This window comes from Myotis lucifugus, unplaced genomic scaffold, assembly GCF_000147115.1.
Source record: "Myotis lucifugus unplaced genomic scaffold, Myoluc2.0 scaffold_60, whole genome shotgun sequence".
Lineage (NCBI taxonomy): Eukaryota > Metazoa > Chordata > Mammalia > Chiroptera > Vespertilionidae > Myotis > Myotis lucifugus.
Genome location: NW_005871108.1, coordinates 784,142 through 804,987, shown reverse-complemented (window position 1 = coordinate 804,987; position 20,846 = coordinate 784,142). Strand labels below are relative to the sequence as shown.

General features: G+C 47.7%; 3 protein-coding genes across 5 annotated transcripts in view; 2 read left to right on the top strand and 1 right to left on the bottom strand.

Moving 5' to 3' along the window:
- Positions 1–2,580: 2,580 nt before the first annotated feature.
- Positions 2,581–13,283, bottom strand: SIRPB2 (signal regulatory protein beta 2). Its single transcript, XM_023754481.1, has 6 exons — positions 13,201–13,283; positions 12,127–12,317; positions 7,380–7,745; positions 5,774–6,115; positions 5,165–5,230; positions 2,581–3,744 (listed from the first exon to the last, which is right to left on the bottom strand). Exons 1-6 carry the CDS (start codon positions 13,281–13,283, stop codon positions 3,599–3,601), a joined length of 1,194 nt encoding a protein of 397 aa, XP_023610249.1. The 3' UTR covers positions 2,581–3,598.
- A 5,110-nt stretch (positions 13,284–18,393) lies between these two features.
- The window catches only part of LOC102437080 (protein ZNF738-like), a 19,294-nt gene continuing 16,841 nt past the window's right edge, over positions 18,394–20,846 (top strand). For all 3 annotated transcript variants that reach the window (XM_023754326.1, XM_023754329.1, XM_023754328.1), the window contains exon 1: positions 18,394–18,528. The gene's annotated coding sequence lies outside the window, so the exon portion shown is untranslated. The remainder of the gene's footprint in view (positions 18,529–20,846) is intronic.
- The window catches only part of LOC106694359 (protein ZNF738-like), a 45,975-nt gene continuing 43,530 nt past the window's right edge, over positions 18,402–20,846 (top strand). The window contains exon 1 of the mRNA XM_023754334.1: positions 18,402–18,528. The gene's annotated coding sequence lies outside the window, so the exon portion shown is untranslated. The remainder of the gene's footprint in view (positions 18,529–20,846) is intronic.

The window sequence follows — 20,846 nt, the reverse complement described above, 5'->3', positions numbered from 1 at the left end:
CCTGCTCTTTCCCCCCTTTTTTTCCCCGTGTGGCTCCCCCAAAACCCTTCCCGTTTGTTTGCTGGAAAAACTTCAAACCCTTCCTCTGGGTTTTCCGCCCCCTGGGGGGGGTCCGCCCCACCGAAAGGGGGGCCCCTCCCAAGCCCCTCACCCCGTTCCCCAAGAAAAGCCTTTCCTCCGGAAACCCCCCCCCCCGCGCCTCTTGCGGCCGTGCGCAGAGCGGCAGCCCGACGGCGGGGGTGGGAGCGGCACGGAGGAGAGGAGGGGCGGGTTTGAAACATTGGGTAGGTAGAATGAAGGAGTCAATTACTCATGCACTCATCCGGTCTTTGCATTAATGTATTCATTTGTTCATTCACTTGTTCAAATATTTACGGAGTGTTATCCAGGGCCCGATGCTCTTCCAGGGCTGGCGATCCGCAGCGAGCAAAGCAAAGTCCCTGCCCTCCTGTTGCTCACTCACACTCTAGGGAACAAAAGCAGACCTTGAACAGCAGGTCACTCCGCTCTTCCAACCCTTCAGTGCCTCCTCATCTTCTCCGCGTGAGTCTCTAGGGGCCTGCCAGGCCCACGTGACATGAGCCTGCCCCTCCACCGCATCTCTTAGGCTTCTCTCTAGCTTCCTCTGCTCCAGGCACGTTACCCTTCTTGATGCTCCTCAATGTGCCAGACATGCATTTGCATGAGTCTTTGCATTCGCTGCTCCGGCCAGGTACACCTTTCCCGCCTTGCTGGGCAAGGTGCTCCCTCACTTTCTTCAGGCCTCTGGCCCAAGGGCACCTTCTCAGACACAAGCCTGTGTTTCAGGTCCTGAGCTTCTTTGCCCTCTTGTCTCTTGCCACCTGCCTGGATGCGCTTCACTTTCTCGTCGTACCTTTGCCAGATCCCACTCATCCTTCTGTTCTCAGGCCTTTCTGTTACCGCATAGACAGTCAGGTGGGGGCCAGGGAGTCTCTCCCATTGGCCAAGATGGCGCAGGGGGAGATTCTTACACTAAGAGGCCCAAAGCCAAAAAGATGAATGGATAGAGAGAAAAAACACACAAAACCTCATGGGCTTAAACAGAAAGGGGAAATGGGCTTTGAGAAGGAGAACACCATTCTCCCAGGTCACCTGACTAAACCTCTTCCCTTTTGCACCAGCACGTCTCATGATTTTGACTTTTGTAGGGAGCAGGCAGCCAAACCTGTGTTTTCCGTTACATGTCTACATCCCCAGGCTCCCTCAGACAATCTGCTGTGCATTCCCATTAAGTGCCTGCCTTCCCCAAGGGCCACAATCCCGGTGGCAGCAGGGACCAGGGCTGTCTCCAGCATAATATGGCTTAAGAGCACCTGCCCTGGATTTACACAGCCTGGGGTTGAAACTCAGTTATTACTGCTTATATAACCTTGGGCAGACCTCTCTCTAAGCTTCAGTTTCCTATGTGTAAAGTGGAGCTCCCAACAGTACCTCCCTCAGAGGGACGCTCAAGGATTCAGTGGGACGTGCTAAGAGCAATGTTTGATACTTATTAAGCCCTCAGCAAACGTTAGCTGTCATTTTATCTCCCCGACCTGCAATCGCTGGCATTACATAGCCCTAATGACTCCTTGCTGAATTAATGAAGAAGTAAAGGAGTGAAACCTTTGTTAGGGGCAAAAATAGAATATTGGGGACTAGCTGTGGTTATGGGAAATATTAATTATGCTCTGTTAACCATGATTGCCTTGTTCTGGTTAAAGAAAGGGCATTCTAACTCGACTGGAAGTTGTATGCCCTGGGACCTGGGAGTCAACCTTGGACCTGGGAGTCAATTTTGGAATGTGGGCCTCCTGCATGCCCCCCACTCAGGATGGAGCCAGCAACCTGGGCATGTGCCCTTGATTGGAATAGAACCTGGGACCCTTCAGTCTGTAGGCCGATGCTCTATCCACTGAACCAAACTGGCCAGGGCAAAATCTCTTCTTCTTGAGAATGACTGCCCTCCATTATGCCGTCCTACTGCAGGTGCTGTTTCCTTGGGGATTGAACTAGTTGTCGCTCAGAGCAAGGAAGAGGCTGTGTCTATCATTGAGATATTGAGGTGGAAACTACTAGTTACAGCAAGCATGTCAAACTCACGGCCCGCGGGCCACATGTGGCCCACAACAAATATTTTTGAGGCCCAGCCAATATAACAGTATGTAAGAGACATTTTAATAAAAATTTCATAACTTAATTTTTACAACATCCTGTTATACATAATTATTAATACAAACTACAACGTTCGCTAATGACTGATTACTATAACCGTGTTGCATTCATTCCCCTTAAGCGCCTTACACACAGGCACACCATTTCTCTCCACTAATACTAGCAGTGAATATTTGAGCAGCCCATTGCCACATCATTAGTCCTGTAGTGACTTGTTTGGTGTGCGCAACAGAAAATATTTCGCTTTCGAAGAACAAGAAAAATAGGTTTATTTGCGTTACGCTTATTAGTTTGTGCAGTTATTTAGTGTCTGGTAAGTTAATGTTCAAGAAAAAAATATTAATTTCTATTAATATGTTCTATTATTTTATGTTAACGATGACTCATTTATTTCAGCCCTGCGTATTCAACATGTCTCTATCGAAATAAACTTATGTTTCTATGAAAATGGAAGCTTTTGTTTTATTTGTGGCCCACATCAACTTAAACCTTGTTTATTTGGCCCATGTTAGCCTCTGATTTTGACATGCTTGGGTTACAGTATCTACTGATATTTACCCTCTATTTCTCTAGTGAAATTTTTCAGCTGCGGATATTGCTGCCAGAATGAAGACTGTATTTCTCAGCCTTCCTTATAGCTAGGTGTGACCATGTGACACCTTCCAGCCAATTAGAGATGATGTGGGCAAATTCCTAGCTGTGCCCTTGAAGGGGAGTGCCATGCTCCCCTTCATTGCCTTTTCCCTGGTCTTGCAGCCTGGGAGGTGGACCTGGTAGCAACATGATCAAGGAATCCCTGGTCTCAATACCAGGAAGCGGCTGTTTTGCCTGGTCTGCTTATGCTCAGATATTACTAGAGAAACCAACTTTGTTCTGGTTTAAACCACTGTTATTTATGAGTTTCGTCAAACTTACCAACCCTATATTCCAACTATTGCAGCCACCCAAGCTAGCCACAATGAGGAAGAAAAAAGGCAGGAAAGTGGAGAGAAGGGTACAAATGGAGGCAGTGTGGCTGGGTGAGAAATGCTCAGGGGTATCTTCTGGGAAGTCTCTGAGTTAGAGTTGAAGGTTGTGAAAATGTGGAGCGGGGAAGGAAGGGGGAGAGCACTTCACAGGGACTGCAGCAGGAGCAAGAGCCTTGAAGGGAGACCTGGGCAAGGCTTGAAGGACAAGGAGGGCCTGGACAGGCTGAGAAGAGCGAGGAAAGCACATCTGAGGGGATCCCAGTGGCAAGTGGGCTATTTCACTAGGTGAACTGAAACCAGGTGTAGGGATGCTGGAGTTTCTCGTGAGTCCTGGGGGACATCTGGAGGCTGGGATTGGAGGCAGAGAAATGGCTGGGGAGTCCTGGCCCCTCTCCGACTCAGAGCACCACTCTGGAACTGACCCCTCATCCATGCCCCAGGCCCCATGCCCCAGGCTAAGATGAGCACAGCTTTGCTCGGCCTGGGGTTTTGACATTTTCTTGCCCACGGTGTCTCCAGCAGGCAGCCAGGGCCAGCAGGAGTGCAGCCAAGGTCACTGCCTTCATTCCCAGGACCACAGCTGTGAGCACAGACAGGAGGCCTGGGGGACACAAAGGAGAGTTCAAGAAGGACCCTAGGTGAGTCCTCAGCAGCCCATACATCAGTGCTCCCTGTGGGCGAGGTTTGGGCTCAGCTGCTCTCTAATTTTGGGGGCCACATTCTTTCTCTTACTGGAAGGGGAGATCCAAGACTTCCCTTCCCCTTGTCCCAGGCCCGGAAAGGGACAATATCCTACCGGTACCTTTAATCATCCTGATAGCATCCCTGACTTCTGACAATACAGTAAGTCCTCACTTAACATCATCCATAGGTTCTGTGACTTTAAGCAAAACATATAATATTTGTAATGAAACCAACTTTACCACAGGCTAATTGATATAAACAAGAGTGAAGTTCTCTTGCCGAAACCGGTTTGGCTCAGTGGATAGAGCGTCGGCCTGCGGACTGAAAGGTCCCAGGTTCGATCCCGGTCAAGGGCATGTACCTGGGTTGCGGGCACATCCCCAGTGGGAGATGTGCAGGAGGCAGCTGGTCGATGTTTCTCTCTCATCGATGTTTCTAACTCTCTATCTCTCTCCCTTCCTCTCTGTCAAAAATCAATAAAATATATTTAAAAAAAAAAAAAGAGTGAAGTTCTTATGGCATCTTATTCACGTTAAAGCGAAATGATGGAAACTACGTCATCCAAGGCCCTGCTATAATAGAAAACTGCTTTCATTTATTGGCTGATCGACTCCTCTGCCCCAGGTCCTGAGCTAAGCACTTCCTAATTGCCTAGTAGAATCCTCAAACTAATCTTGCAAGGTAGGATAGCAACGCCATTCGTATAGATGAGGAGACAGACGCAGAGTAGGGAAGTGATTTGCTCAGGACCACATGTGTCAAAGAAGTGGTGGGCTCCCAAGAATGGCAGGAACAGGGCTGAGCGCCAGGGAGGGCACTCTGGCAACCTCTGTGCCCAGTTCCCCCAGTCATCGAGCGTCCCTGAGTACTAACAGGTGACGTGAAAGACACAGTTCCGGGCATTCAGCACCTGTGACTCATTGGGTCCACACACAACCCTGTGAGGTAGGCTCTCTGATCCCCACCCCGACACCCCAGGTCACAGAGCAGGACATCAGTGATTCAAGGAGCGAGGCAACCTGCCCACAGTCTCACAGAGAGAAAGGGGCTCAATCCAGAGCCATGCGCTTCAGCACAGTTACGCACAGTTTTACAGTATAATCTTACAGGGAATCACGGGGAGACCACTGCCTCTCAGGGAAGACCGCCTGCTGAACAGCTAGCACTGACTGTGTCTCCGATGGAGCTTTAGCAAGGTGCTCTGGCTTCCCGGAACTCTCTTGGTGACAGATGGGCCCTAGAAGGGACGACTCCCTTCCCATGGCTAAGCCATCTGGGCCCCACCTTCGCCTGTGGGGTCCTGGTTAATTCCATTGCAGGTAGGAACACTCACTCACCTGACAGAGATCTCCTGGCTACATGTTGATTGATGACTTCTGCCTCTTGGGAAGAAGTGGGCTTTGCTGCAAGGGAGAGAGGTGGTCTCAAGTTCCACTTTTCTTTCTGTCCCACAACTTTCTGAGCCCTGTGCTTGGAGCTGGGGTCACCGAAATGAGCCTGCCAGTTTCTACCTGGGATGGGGGCTATATGTCAGACCTCGTCCCTATAAGGACTAGTTAGACCCGTGTGAGCATCTCTGGGGTTGAAACAATGTCTGATTTACTGCAGTGTCCACAGCACCGAGTACACTGCAGAGCAGTCAACAGGCGCGCACTAGATGTTTGTTGAACCATTAGCTATACAAAATTCTATGGGATCCAGAATGAGGAAAAGTGAACTCTGCCTGGTAAAAGGAGAAGGTTTCACAGAGGAGAGGCTATTGATGCTGAGCTTTGAGGGACGATTAGGAGTTTGACATAGAAAATGAGAAAACATTCCAGGCAGAGGGAACAGTTTATGTAAAGGCACGGAGGCTGAGAAAAGCTGGCGTGTTTGGGACATGGTGAAAAGTTCCTTGTGGATAACCTCCCCCCTTTCCCTACCACCGCCTAGACCACCTGTCTTACCTTTCACCCTCAGCCTGGTGCCCTGTCCAGACAGGTATTGCCTGTTAAGTTTCCTCTGAAACTTTACACAGTAGTAGGTGCCTGCATACTCCGTAGAGACACCTTGCAAAAGAATGCTGAAATCGCTGCTGGAGGCCTGGACCGCAGTCACATTGGGTTGGGAGATGCCTTCAAAGTTGTAAATGGCTTCACGGCTCAGACCAGACCCCCGGAACCACCTGATGGGCCCGGAAGGACCATCTCCAAGCACTGTGCAGTTCAGGAAGACAGTGTCTCCAGGGGTTGCCAACACCAGCTCCTGGGGCTGGATGATCCGGAGGTTTGGCTCTAGGTTCCCAGCTCCTGAAGTCAAAGACAGACCCTTGTTTTATTCTCTCTTCTTCCACTGTCCACTCATTTCCACCCTTATATCTTTCCTCCCTTCCGCTTCCCTGATTTCTTCACTCAGACACTCCCTCCTATGTTTCCTCATTGCTCAGTAGTTGAAGAGAAAAAGGGAGAGGGAAAGAGAGAGAAACAACGATGTAAGAGTGAAACATTGATCAGTTTCCTTCTGCACATGCTCTGAAAAAGGATGGAACTTCAAACCTGGGCATATGCCCTGACTAGGAATCCATCCAGCAACCTTTCAGTGTAAGGGACAATGCTCCAACCCACTGAGCCACACCAGCCAGGGCAATAAAGAAGTTCTCAGTACCACTTTGTGTTGATGCTAGAACAGAGGGAAATGGAGCTCAGAAAGACACACAAATGTCCTGCCCTGAAGAAGGTCTCAGTCTGGCTGTGGAGATGGTCCAGGAAATCCCCCTGAGTTTGGAAACCCAGCGACTGCAGGACCAAGAGAAGTCACCAGCCACAGCTTGGAAGGAGTCAGAGAAGTCTTCCTGAAATGCTTGCATGAAGTGAAAATGGACCGCCCTCTGCCCCCCTACCCCCCGCCCCCATGACCACACTCACAGATACTCTCCATGTCAGCAGTTTACAGAGTGGTTTCACAAACATCTGTTCCTTATCTGAATGACTCTTGAAGCAGGAATTGTGTTGTCTGTTTTTCAAGTACATAGAGCTGAAGTGACTGACTTAAAAACACACTTCTATTGAATGACACACCCAGGATTTGGGTATCCAGGTTATCACTGGTGAACTTATAGATAAAATGACTGATTCCTTGGGGAGTGAGTAAATGAAATGATCAACCCCAGTTCTTAACTCCCCTCTGGAACATCCACACTCCTGCCATAGCCTCATGATGGTAGGGTACACTTTCTTGTCTATTGAATTTGAGCTGAGTCATGTGACTTGCTTTAACCAATGGGCTGTTAGCAGACACTATGACAGTAGAAGTTTGACATGTACTGGGAGTGTTAGGACTTGACTTCCTGTTCTCCTGCCATCTCCATGAGAAAATGCACTCTGGCTCATCTGGAATGAGACATACGGAATAGAACCACCCCAGCTGCCTATACTAGTAAATGTGTGAGTGAGATATACTTATTGTTATGTGCCACTGAGATTTTGTGTATACAGCATGATTGAGGATACACGTGACTGATGTAGAAAAACAGATCAGAGAAGAATGCTTTAACCTGCAGGGCCTGATACTCACCCTTCACAAGCACTGAGGTGCCTTCATCCAGCTGCATTTCTGAGGGCTCACTCAAGCCATCAAACCTCACACAGTGGTAGGTTCCTTCCTGCTCCTTGGTGACATTATGAATATAGATGGAATAGTCGCAACTAAGTGGCTCCAACGTCTGCTGGGTCACAGGTGTCACCCCAGGGAAGAAGCCATGTTTGAAATTATAAATTTCCTGCTGGTCCTGCTTGCTCACCTTGATCCATTTTATCATGGCATCAATGCAGGAGCCGACCACTGTACACCTCAGTAGCAGTGTCTCACCTTCTGCCACCAGCATGGGACCCTCAGGTTGCAGCACCTGCCACTCATTCCCTTTGCTCCTCTCAGAGACTCCTACAATAGACAAAGAAAGGCCTTGAGCTGCTGCAGGAAAGATTTGGAGATCTGAGAGGCAAGCTTAACAGAAGCTAGTCATTAGCTGACCAAGAACAATTGCTCAGGACACTCTAAGGGTTGCTGGAGGGGGAAGTGAAAGAGGAGATGAGGCAACTGGCTGGAGAGAACAGAGATAGTGAATGGAGAACTTACAAATAATAGATGGCACTTGAGTACTCACCATGGCCAGGCACTGCCTGTATTATTGCATTTATTCCTCCCAGCACTCCCTTGAGGTGGGCAGCATCATCCCCATTTCAGAACAAAAACAGGCCGGCAGGGGAGAGCAGTTAGGGATGATCAAGCTAGCAGGGGAGGGCAGTTAGGGGTGATCAGGCCAGCAGGGGAGGGCAGGCAGGCGAGTGTTTAGGAGCCAGCGGTCCTGGATTGCAAGGGGGATGTCCGACTGCCGGTTTAGGCCAGCAGTCGGACATCCCCTGAGGGGTTCTGGATTGGAGAGGGTGCAGGCCAGGCTGAGGGTCCTCGACTCCCCCTGTGCACGAATTTTGTGCACCGGGGCTTTTTTACATACACACACACACACACACACAGTACATAATACTTGATGATGATAATAAATGACTATGTTACTGGTTTACATATTTACTATGCTATACTTTTAATCATTTTGGAGTGTACTTTTTCTACTTTTAAAATAGAAGTATTTAGTACTCTCAAAAACAGAATGCCATGTTATGCTGGCAGCAGCCTCACACATCTCATGTCTATTGCATCTCTTGATTGCATTGGTTTCTCTTGGGCATGATTTAATCTCATGTTGCTTTGTTCATCATGACCCCTAAATGTAGACACAATGACAAATTCACCTAATGATGCCTTTCTCAGTCCCTGTCCTAAATAATGCATGACTATATATGTGAAATGGTATGATAAAAGGTAGATGGTGATAAATTAAAGGTGTATAATTAAACTCTAAAGCAACCACTAAACTACAAAATAAAGAGTTATAGCTAACAGCCAGTAAAGGAGATAAAATAGCATTATAAAAATATTTAATTACCAATAATAGGTAGAAGGAAAAGGGAACAAAGAACAGAGAGGAGGGTAATAGATTTAAATTGGTCAATGTAAATGGTCTAAATATGTTAAGTACAGGTTAGAGCTTGTCATATTAGATCAGTGGTTCTCAACCTGTGGGTCGCGACCCCTTTGGCGGTCGAACGACCCTTTCACAGGGGTCGCCTAAGACCATCCTGCATATCAGATATTTACATTACGATTCATAACAGTAGCAACATTACAGTTATGAAGTAGCAACGAAAATAATTTTATGGTTGGGTCACAACATGAGGAACTGTATTTAAAGGGCCAGAAGGTTGAAAACCACTGTATTAGATAAAAAATAAGACCCAACTATCTGTTGCTTATAAGAAATGCACTATAAATATTAAAGGTGTAAATAGATTAAAAGGAAAATGATAGAAAAATATACAGCATACTAGCACCAATCAAAAGAAAGCTGGAGTGGTTATTTTAATATCAGATAAAGTAGACTTCAGAGCAAACACTATCTCCAGAAATAAAGGGTATTATTTCATAATGATAAAGGAGTAAATTAATCAAGAAGCCATATAAATCCCAAACATTTATGTACCTAATAACAGAACTTCAAAGTATATAAAGCAAAACCCAATAATAGAATAGCAGGAAGAAACTGACAAATGCACAAAGTGTGAGATTTCAACATCCATTCTTTCAATAGTTGATGGAGGGCTCAGCACAATGCAAATGCTAAACATATTGATAACCTGAAGGGTGAGCTGAGGTTTTTTTCCCAGGGTCGCGTCTCTGACGCCTAAGAATGAGCTCCGCGGACCAGAAGAAGATTTAACTAAGCAAAAGTGTGGAAAATTTATTACAAGCAGATTCAGACTCCCCGCATGGGGAGGGGGGGCCCAATAATGGGCTGCCCCCTTGAAGCCTTGTAGTCTAGAGGTATATATTTGCTACACGCCTGCTCTATATCTGCCCGTGTAGCCACCTGGTTGATTCCCTTAATTGTTCTTGCCCAGCAACGGATCTAACTTTCCCAGTTCCTATGTGTCAGTTCGCCTTATTGGTGCAGACCCTCCTTAGTTTCACCTGCCCCCGCTCTGATTCCAAAAACATTTTGTTATCCTGCTTGGTGTGGTTTCTGTGATTAGGCTGCTCAAACTGCCTTGTCTGCCCGGCCTATGTTCCACTTGCCTTTGTTTTCCACTGGACCCCTGCCCTGTCTGCCCATGTTTCATGCTAACTTCTCTCAATATTAGCTATCATTATTCAAAGCCCCACACCTGAGTCCCACCAGGACCCCCTGGGGGTTACCATCTGGGGGACCGAAGGTGTGATGAACAGAATCTAGATCTCAATAGGGCCTGGGGACAAGAGGCCAGATGGGCAAGAGATGGAATGAGCCTGTTGAGAACCAAGCATTTTGTCTGGTGGATCACAGTGTTCTGGGCTGAGAGGCTGAACAATACCCAGGAGCCTCAAGGCCCTGCAGCTAGATGATCTTAGAGGAGATATGAGTCTGATAATAATAGCCAAGTTATCTAATCTTTACATTGTGCCAGGTACAGTTGGCCCTTGAACAACATGGGTTTGAACTACGTGGGTCCACTTAAACATAGATTTTTTTTTCAGTGAATACATACAGCACTATAAGTGTGTTTTCTTTATAATTTTCTTTAAAAAATATTTTAAAATATATTTTATTGATTTCAGAGAGGAAGGGAGAGGGAGAGAGAGATAGAAACATCATTGATGAGAGAACATCATTGATCGGCTGCCTCCTGCATGGCCCACACTGGGGATCGAGCCCACAACCCAGGCATGTGCCCTGAGTGGGACTCGAACCTAGTTCGATTGACTTCCTGGTTCATAGGTCGATGCTCAACCCCTAAGCCACACCAGCCAGGATCTTTATGATTTTCTTAATAACATTTTAAAAATTTAGCTTACTTTATTCTAAGTATACAGAGTATAGTACATATAACACAAAATATGTGTTCATGGACTGTTTATAAAGAAGGTTTCTGGTCAACAGTAGACTACTATTAGTTGAGTTTTTGGAGAATCAAAAGTTATACATGGATTTTAATTGCCTGGGGAGTCAGAACCCCCAAACCCCTGCATTGTTCAAGGGTCAACTGTACTTATAGGTATAACCTCATTGAAACCTCCTAACACAGTCATGAGGTGGGTCTTATGATTAGCCCCACTTCACAGAGAGGGAAACCTGAGGCTCAGAGAGAAGTTAGTGAAAGCAATCGGTGGCGAGATTTGAGCCTAGGTTTGTCTCAGGCTGGGCCAGTGCTGGCTCATGGCTGTTCCATGTGAATAGTCACATAGGCCCTATGCTTGAGTTAATACTCTGTTGTTGCTGCCTTAAATTATTATTATTATTTTTAAAGAATGGAATATTTTGCCCTAGCTGGTATGGCTCAATGGATAGAGCTTGTGGACTGAAGGGTCCTGGGTTTGATTCCGGTCAAGGTCACATCCCCAGTGTGGGGCGTGCAGGAGGGAGCCGATTAATGACTCTCTCATCATTGATGTTTCTATCTCTCTCTCCCTCTCCCTTCCTCTCTGAAATCAATCAAAGAATGGAATATTTTTGTTGTTGTTGTTAACAACAATTGCAATTGACCCAGGTCTCCCAATACTGGGGGACCCTGAGGATATTTTTCCATTGATTTTTATTTTTTTTTTAGAGAGAGTAGAAGAGAGAGGGAAAGACAAAGAGAAATATCCATGTGAGAGAAACACATAGATTGGTTGCCTCCTGCATGCACCCCAACCAGGGCCAGGGCTGGGGTTGAGCCTGTGACCAAGGTACGTGCCCTTGACCGGAATCAAACCTGGGACCCTTTGGTCTGCAGGCCAACCCTCTATCCACTGAGCCAAACCAGCTAGGAGCTTTAAAATCCTTAATACTTCTTGAACAAAGGACTTGCATTTTCATTTTGCACTGAAGGGCGAGGGCCTTGCCAATAACACCAATGGCCCTGGGCTGCGCCTCACCATTTTTATGTTTCATACTCCCAGCATTTCTAGAGAAAGGTCCCACTAGCGGTCCTGCTTGGTGGAAGAGGTGACCTGGGCACACAAGTGTCCGAACCAGAACCCACCTGGCATGAGCCCAGAGCCTGGGAGCTTAACTTCCCTGTGCTGCCCAAGAAGTTCTGCTTCTTTGGACACTGGGTCTGGGGTCAGGAAAGTCCTCAACCTACTCTGTCTTGGTGGGTTCTTGCCCCACCAGGCATGCCAGGGCAGCTGATGCCCCTCTCCGGGACCAGCCAGGGGTAAATTCTGGTCTGTTCCAGATCCCACTCACCTGAGAGGACAAGGAGCAGCACCAGTCGCCAGGAGGGAGGTGAGTGGGCCAAGTGGGGAGGGGTGGGCATGACGAGGGGCACACGGTGCCTCTTGTAGTCCCTGAGACCGGCCGTGTCTTTGCTCTCAGATGCGTGTTGGAGTCTGAAGTGGAGCTTTGGGCAAGGCTGTGTCTGCTTCTCGTGGTGAAGGCTATTTGGGGAAGTGTTTTTGAACACAGCAAAATAAGGCTGCTGATGCAAGAGGGAAGAGCCTGGTGGACCGGTTCCGGCTTTTGTGGCTGGGCAGTGGTTCCTATAATTAGCCTGTCAAAACTTTAATGATCCCTTGCCACACACACTGTCCTCAGCACCTTGGGAGGGAGATGAGCAAGGCTGTCAAAGTGTGTGCTGTTTTTGGAGGTTGTAAAGCTTGCGAGATCCGGCCTGCAGAAGACATGGGATCTCATTGTCCTCCCAGCAATTCAACCCTTCCCTGAAGGCCCTCAATAAAATAGATTGTTCTTAAAAAAATAAAAAATAAAAAATGGTGTGCTCAAGTCAGCCAGACTTTGGACCAAGTACTGGGTTTGCCTCTTCCTGGCTGTGTGAGCTTTCAAACTCACTTGCCATCTCTGAGGCTTTGTTTCTGAGCCAAGAGTGGAAAAGCCAGGTTATTGGGTATGTGAATGTTCAATGTAAAATTTTCCAAAGTAATTGTGCCAATTTATGTGCCCACCAGTAGTGTAGGAAAGAGCCATTGTTTCCTTATTTTTGCTATTTGAATAGGGACAAAATAGCATCTCAGTGTGGTTTTATTTGGCTTTTGGTAATTACTAATGAGATTGGATGTCTCTTCATTTCTTTTTTGGCCGTAATTGTTTTTCTTTAATCCCGTTTTAATGATGGGGCTGTAAAGGTTTTGTGGCAGAGCTTGGGTATCCACAATGGAGTTTCTAGGAGCCAGGAAGGGTCCTTTCAGAATTGCAGGTACGTGTTTCATCTGGGAGGGAGCCTGACCTGTCTCTGCTGGATTTCCTGTTCTGGGTCAGAATGGCCACAGAAGCTTCTTTCCCAGGGAGGGCATGAGAGCCCACCTTTCACTGCTGCCCTTCCCATCCAGGTTTTTACCTCCTCTGGGGGCTGCCGGCAACAGGAAGGGACAGCCAGCACTGAACATGTCTCAGAAGGCTGATGAGGCAGGAGAAGCTGGGGTAGCAGCTACAGGCATCATGGCAAGTGCCCCTCGTGGATTGGTGTCCTGAATAAGACAAGGGGGGACTTGGGTCCCTGATCAGCTGAGCGCAAACATTGTCCAACTGGCTCTGGAGAGTCCGGGTGGGGCGAGATGGAAGGAGGTGGTGTATCTAAGCTTCCCTGACCAGGCAAAGGAGCACTGGGTGCCACTTGAGGCACCTATGGAGGTGGTAAAACTGGTGGCACTTCCTCGGGGGGTTCCTGTAGAACAGGGGGCTGAGCTTCCTGCTGAGGGACCTGCTTCTGTTCTGCCACTGAAAACTTGCTCTGTCCCTTCTTACACACGCAGAGCCGGATCCAAGGAGACCTGTGTCGAGCTATTTCTAGCCATTGATCTATGCAAGAAAACTGATCAGGATGACCAGGGTCACCCGTGATGACCTCAAAGAGGGCCCTGACAGTTGGGACATCTAGGGTTCCCTCTGAGGGCCAACCCACACCATAGGCTGGCCATTCTGATTCACAGGATGTTCTTAACTTCCAGGGAATTAGTTTCACACTATAATCCCTGGCAAATTCTTTCTGTAAAACCCAATATTCTATAATATTATAACTAATAAACATTAGTTATAACTGTATTTGACAAAGGCTGCTATGTACCTTCAGTATAAAATTTTCTTTCATGAAAGAGAAAACAAACATTTGAGGCATTTCAGAGCCTATTGGGATGATCTAAAGCCAATTCCAGGTCAAGAGAAAGTTTCTTAAAATTTAAACCCTTGAAGGATCGTCAAACTTGATTTTACCAAAAGATTACGTATCAATGTGTGTTAGACACAAACATTCTTATAACTTTCAGAAATTACCAGCTTTAGAAACTACCTTCTTTCTCCTTCAAAATGCATTTCTATGCCTATGCTTTCTCTATTGCACCAAAGCCGTATTTTCCTTAACCTTAATTTTTAGGTGACATGTAAGTAATTAACGTTCCTTAGATTAGCAATACATTTATATTTTAAGAGAGATTTCAAATAAAATACAAGACTTACTTTTTTTTTCTCCCCCTTGACCTTCCCCCACCCTCCCCTACCCCCCAGTGTCTTGTGTCCATTGGTTATGCTTATATGCATGCATACAAGTCCTTCGGTTGATCTCTTGCCCTTCCCCCCCAACCCTCCCCAGCCTTCTCTCTCTTTTTTAAAAAATATATTTTATTAATTTTTTACAGAGAGGAAGTGAGAGAGATAGAGAGTTATAAACATCTATCAGCTGCCTCCTGCACACCCCCCACTGGGGATGTGCCCACAACCAAGGTACATGCCCCTGACCAGAATCGAACCTGGGACCCTTCAGTCCGCAGGCCGACCGCTCTATACACTGAGCCAAACCGGTTAGGGCCCCAGCCTTCTCTTAAGGAGCTCATAGTCTAGTGGTGAAGACAGAGATTAAATAACACAGAAAAGTAAATGCCCAAGAAATTGAGGGGAGAGGATTTCTGATTTAGGAAGGAGTTTCTCTAATCCCTCTACCCCAACATGTCTCAGATGGCTCCTTAGTATCAAGACTTACTTATTAACGATTCAACGTCATCCGCAATTCTCCAGAGAAGGTAAACTCAGATCAATTAATGTTTCAGTATCATTTAACCCAGCAATGCTCCAAAGCCTTTAAGTTATCAAAGACTTTGGAAAATTACGTACAGGCCTATATTTACAAACCAGGGAAGAGTAAACTAAAGTCCCTAAAAGATTACATTACAGATATACAGACAGAAATCTCAGTAGCTTAACTAGGTTTCCCAAAGTGGGACTTGCCCCATCTTCAAACAAATTAAACAAACAACAAAAAGACATACAATTTCAACAGAAACGGAGACTCCGTCTGTCTGGCCACTCTCTCGGTGGAGACAAACTCTTAGCTTTGGAGAATCCGTATAAATCCTGGAACCGGATCACCACCGCAGGGCGGGCCGGGTTGCCTCAGTCCCCCAGGTGAGGACGCCTCTCTTAGCCAAATGGGAATCACCATTCACGCTCTCATTCACACACAGTCAGTCCGAGTTTGACTTCCTCCCCAGGAAGCCCCGAAACAGAGGCAGATCAACTACCTAAGAGCCCCACAGTCAGTCCGTCCAGCAAACAGAGGCAGATAACTGCCTAGCGGGTGGTCAGCCAACCTCTTCTGTCCCGAAAGACAGGCCTGAACTCGGCCAAGTGGGGAGGGGGACGTGGGGGGGGGGCGGGGAAGAGATGTAACCGCGGGTCCGGAAAGCTGTTTCCTGCCTCAGTGAGTCCCCGCGAATCCAGGAACCGGCGAATGTGCCAGTGGCGCCTTCCAGGGTCCCGGCGAATGTGCCAGTGGCGCCTTCCCAGGGTCTCAGAGCCTGAACGAGTGCCCCAGTGCCCGGGAGTCCGCTCTCTTCGTGGGTCAGGGAACCAAGAAGGTTGTTGCAAATGGCCCAAGAGAACGATAGCCGGCACCCAGAGGAATCTGGAAAATAAAATCTGTATTACCCAGAGGAATCTGGAAAGTAAAATCTTTATTACTCAGAGGAATTAGGAAAGCAAAACCTTTATTTCGCAGCGCTGCTAGTTCAGGGGACCTTGATCCAAAGCCTGAACTGACAATGTGGGGAGGCTTTGATATATACACTGAGTGGCCAGATTATTATGCCCACTTGACGTTTGTAGGCAAATTAGCCGTACACTGCATCATATGGGATATGGAAGCTGAAGGCCTGTTTGAACACCTCTGCAGTTACCAAGATAAAATGTCTCCAATTCGCACAGGAACACAAGGATTGGACAGTTGAGCATTGGAAAAAAGCCATGTGGCCCGATGAATCACGTTTCCAGTTGCATCATGCAGATGGCAGAGTGAGAATTTGGTGGAAACATCATGAAAGCATGCACCCCACATGCATGAGTACAACCCTTCAAGCTGGTGGGGGCAGTGTTATGGTTTGGGGCATGTTTTCCTGGCATGATTTGGGCCTTTCAATTCGTGTGGAACAATGTCTGAATAGCACAACACACCTAAGTATCGTTGCTGATCAAGTTCATCCTATCATGTTGATGGTGTATCCCAATGGAGATGGCTTCTTCCAACAAGACAACGCGCCATGCCGTGGTTCTCGTATTGTGCAGGAGTGGTTTCAAGAACATGAGGGAGACTTTACTTTGCTTAGGTGGCCCCCACAATCACCAGATCTCAATCCAATTGAGCATTTGTGGGACCAAGTTAAAAAAGCCATCAGGCACTTAACCGGTTTGGCTCAGTGGATAGAGCGTCGGCCTGTGGACTGAAGGGTCCCGGGTTCGATTCCCGTCAAGGGCATGTACCTTGGTTGTGGGCACGTCCCCGGTGGGGAGTGTGCAGGAGGCAGCTGATCGATGTTTCTCTCTCATTGATGTTTCTGACTCTCTATCCCTCTTCCTTCCTCTCTGTAAAAAATCAATAAAATATATATTTAAAAAAAAGCCATCAGGCAGCTGGTTCCACAATCATCAAATCTCACAAAACTGGACAGTGCTATTCTTCAGGCATGGTTTCAGATTCCTCGCATCACCTTTCAACATCTCATGGAAGTCAGTGCCAAGAAAAGTCGCTGCAGTATTGAAGGCAAAAGGTGGCCCAACAAAGTACTGATAGGGTGGTCATAATTGTTTACCCATATCTTCAGAAAAAAATCACTTCTACTGTCGTGGTAAACAACCTGCTTCCCTATTTATAATGGTTTGGCCCTCTAGCAACTTCAGCGTGAAATTATAACTAATTTGCCTACAAACGTCAGGTGGTCATAATAATCTGGCCACTCAGTGTATATATATATCTTCTAGTGGCGGGCCCTTGGGGTGGGCTTTGCAGCTCCGCCCTAGTCAGTTAGAATGGGGCTTGTAAAATTACTGTTTAATAGATACTGAATTAGGCTATAAGCCCCTAAAGTTGCCCCCTATTTTCCTTCTCAGTATTATATACAGAAAAGTCAATGACAAATGAATTATGATATCACAAAAGTCTACCTCAACAAAGGTATTTGAGTTTATCATTCCCCTCAAGTGCCGAATATGGAAAGGACAATACAATTTATATCTATTTTGTAAAAGTTATTGCTGTATTTCAAAAACAACAACACCATGGACGGTGACCTAAATTATCACATGCTTCATCCCTCCAGGTCTTGTCCTTATAAAATTCAAGGGTGAGTGGGGAATAGGAGTGGGAATGGTGTTCTGATAGATGTCGGTCTGTGAAGGCTTGTTTCACAAAGGTAGAATTTTGAGTTTTACATTTAAATTTGCATCTCCTGCACAGACTCCTTGCTTCACGAAATTGCTTATTTGGATGGTTCCTCCATCCAATTATTGTTTCACCACAACTCGCTATGGAAGTCCAGGTTCCCAGAACCCAGAGCTGGAGTTCAGCCGCATCTCTGCCAAGATGCGCAGGCATGTCCACCACTTCACACTAGCAGTTTTGAGTAAATCCATTGTCAGCCTGTTAAAACAAAGACAATTTAACTTTCTTTCTTTCTTTTTTGACAATTTAACTTTCAACATAAGTGGCCCACAGGACTCTCAATTTTACATTACACTGTTTGAAACATGTACTTAAAATGGGCAGGAAATAGCCCTGCTTCACAGGGCACAAAAGAAATTGAGCAAGTTGAGAAATCAGAAAATACAAACTCAAACCCAAGACTGGAGTCCGGCCCCCCTCCCCCCGCGCGGAGCTGACCCTGGCCATCAGGCGGCTCTGGTCCAGTTCCACCACATTCTTTTCGGACCCTGTCACACTCTTCCACCCGCGGAACCACTTTTGCTGAGGCCAAGCCAGTTCATCGACCCCCGTCCCAACGCCCCGCCCCAGGCGCAGCCGGGCCCTCCCCTCTCCTGGGTGCGCCTTTCCGGGGAGGACGGCTCCGCCCCACCCGCTCCTGCTGACGTCCCATCCGGGCCCGCCCCACCCTCTCCGGTCTCCACCGCCCTGGCCGCGTGGAGCCCCGTCGGTAGCCTGCAGCGATCCGGTCATTCCCCTGCCCCGGTGCCGCCTGGCGCGCACATCCAGTGTCTTGCACACCCGGGAGCGGCTAAGGCCGAGGGAAGGTAGCTGCGGATTTTTTGGTCTTTCTCCTTTACACCCGAGCCTCTCTACCCAAGGTCCTGTACAGATGAATCCTGGGGGCCCCGACGGACTTTGAAATCCCCAAACCCGCGTCTCCAAGGGCGGTAAGTCTTGCGTCCCCGTGAAAGGTTGGAACCCTTTGCTTTTGAAACGGAATTTTTGGATTGGAACACGTGGTGTTCCCCTGGACTGGAACCCCGATCTTTGTCCGCGGGAATTGAAGAGTGAATCCACGGACAGGAAGTGGTATAGCAAAGATGGAGATTTATTGAAGAACAAGTACACACTCCCACATGGGGAGGGGGAAAGGGTCCCACTGAGTTCTTTTCCCTATGGCTTATAAAGGCTGCAGGTCCTGGTGCCTTGATATCCCCTCTGATTAGTCACTATTCCCTTAGCTTACTACAGTAACTACTGGGCTCAAAGGTCCAACCAACCTCATGTGGGACATGTGGAGTTCTTCTCCCTCTCCCCCGCCCCCCTTATTGTTTTTCTGTTCCCTTTGGGCTTTCTTCTTCTCCTTCTGGATGAAGGGCTTCCTTCTCTCTTTTTGTAAATATAGACGTGTTGCTGTTCCCAGCTCCCTCATTCTATGGAAATATGCCTGTTGCAGCTTTTCAGCTTCCCTATTCTATGGAAATATACCTTCTGCTGCTCTGCAGCCCTGTGCTTCCTCCATGGTCCCCTTAATTTCTAAAATTTCCTAAAACCTGTTGTTTTCACCTCCAAAATTCCTGTTTTACTTTTGTGTTGAGGTTTCCCGTTAGTTTCTCGTTAAATTCTTTCTGCATCCGCCCTGCCTGTGCACTGAAAGGACGAGGGCTACGCCCTCCATCTTGCCCCGAATCCTCCATTTTTGGGCAGCAGCCATAGCCATGTGCTCAGCAAGGAGCTTCTTCCCGGAAGCCCAAGCCTCTGCTAGCCACACCTAGGATTTCTTTAAACTAACCAATGATAATCAAGGGAAGTGCATGCCATAGACACAACCACATCCTGTGTAACAAGACACCGACTAGCACGGGCCCACAGTCCTCTCTCCTCCCCTTACTCCAACCCCCCTATAAAACCCCTCTACCCACAAAGCTCTCTCTCTCTGCCCCCTGCCCCTGTGTGTCGGCGGGGAGCCTGAGTTAGCTCGAATAAAGAGTCTTATGCTTAGATCAACCGAAGGACTTGTATGCATCCATATAAGCATAACTAATGGACATAAGACACTGGGGGGTAAGGGAGGGCAGGGGTTTACCCACAAAGCTCTCTCTCTCTGCCCCCTGCCCCTGTGTGTCGGCGGGGAGCCTGAGCTAGCTCGAATAAAGAGTCTTATGCTTTTGCATGGGACTCGGCTGGCTCCCTGGTGGTCTCTTGGGGATCCTGAAATCTGGGCATAACAGCTCTTTCCTTCTTGGGGCCACTGCACAGCGCCTGCCTCGGATGGTTTTCTTGCTTAAAACCTCCCACTGGAGAGCCTTCCCACCCCAGGCCATTTAAAGTCCTGGGAGATGGACACAAACCCTCTGTGCCCTCCTTCAGCCTCGGACTCTCTAGGCCAGTTAAGGCCCGGATTCCTCCCTGGCCTGGGATTCTACAGCCCCCTCCTTTCCGGAGACTCCCCCCCAACTCTCCATTTAGTATCTAAAAGGCCAGATGCCAAGGAAGGGCACACATTTCTGTGAGACGGGATTTGGGCTAAAACAGCACTGGGTGTCCCAGTGTTACCCCTCAGGGTCTAGTAGTGTGTGGGTTCTTTTCACAACCTGAGTCCAGGTGGCTTTGAGAGTATGTTTATTAAAGCTGGGGACAGTAAAATGAAATAAGGCCTTAGGATAAAAGAGGGAACCTAAGCCCAGCTGCTTTGTATTTGGGGGTCAGTTGGAGAAAGTGAACATGAATGGCATATGAGCAATCTCATATAGTGACAGTCTTCTAGACTATGCTCCTTCAGTTCATTTTCAAACAAAGCTGTGATGGAAACCCTTTTCTGCTCCTGGTCCCTTAGGGTTTGAGGCTCTATGCACCTGTGGACAGGGCATCACAGAGTATGTTGTCCTGTTATACATGTGTCCCATGGGAGGGGACTGGGTGAAGAACTGGGGACAGGGTAGTTGGGGAAGGATACTGAGGGCAACTCTGTTGCCACCATATGGGTTTCTTCTCCCCTGGTGCATCTGCACAGTATCCAAGGATCTGGCCATGCCCACTCCAGGACAACCCTACCTCTAGGAATCCACCCTGGGAGTCTGCCCTCTAGACATTCCTGTCCCAACCCCTCACACTACTCAGATTTCAGATGGGTTGGGTCATTTGTTTTAAAACGGAGGCCAGTATTTATCAGAAGAGCTATCTGCCCCAGTGCATTTATGAGAGTTGAGAGCAGGCTTTGGCCCAGGGGAGGTAACAGGGTTCTCTTTTGGGTTTGGGAGGAACA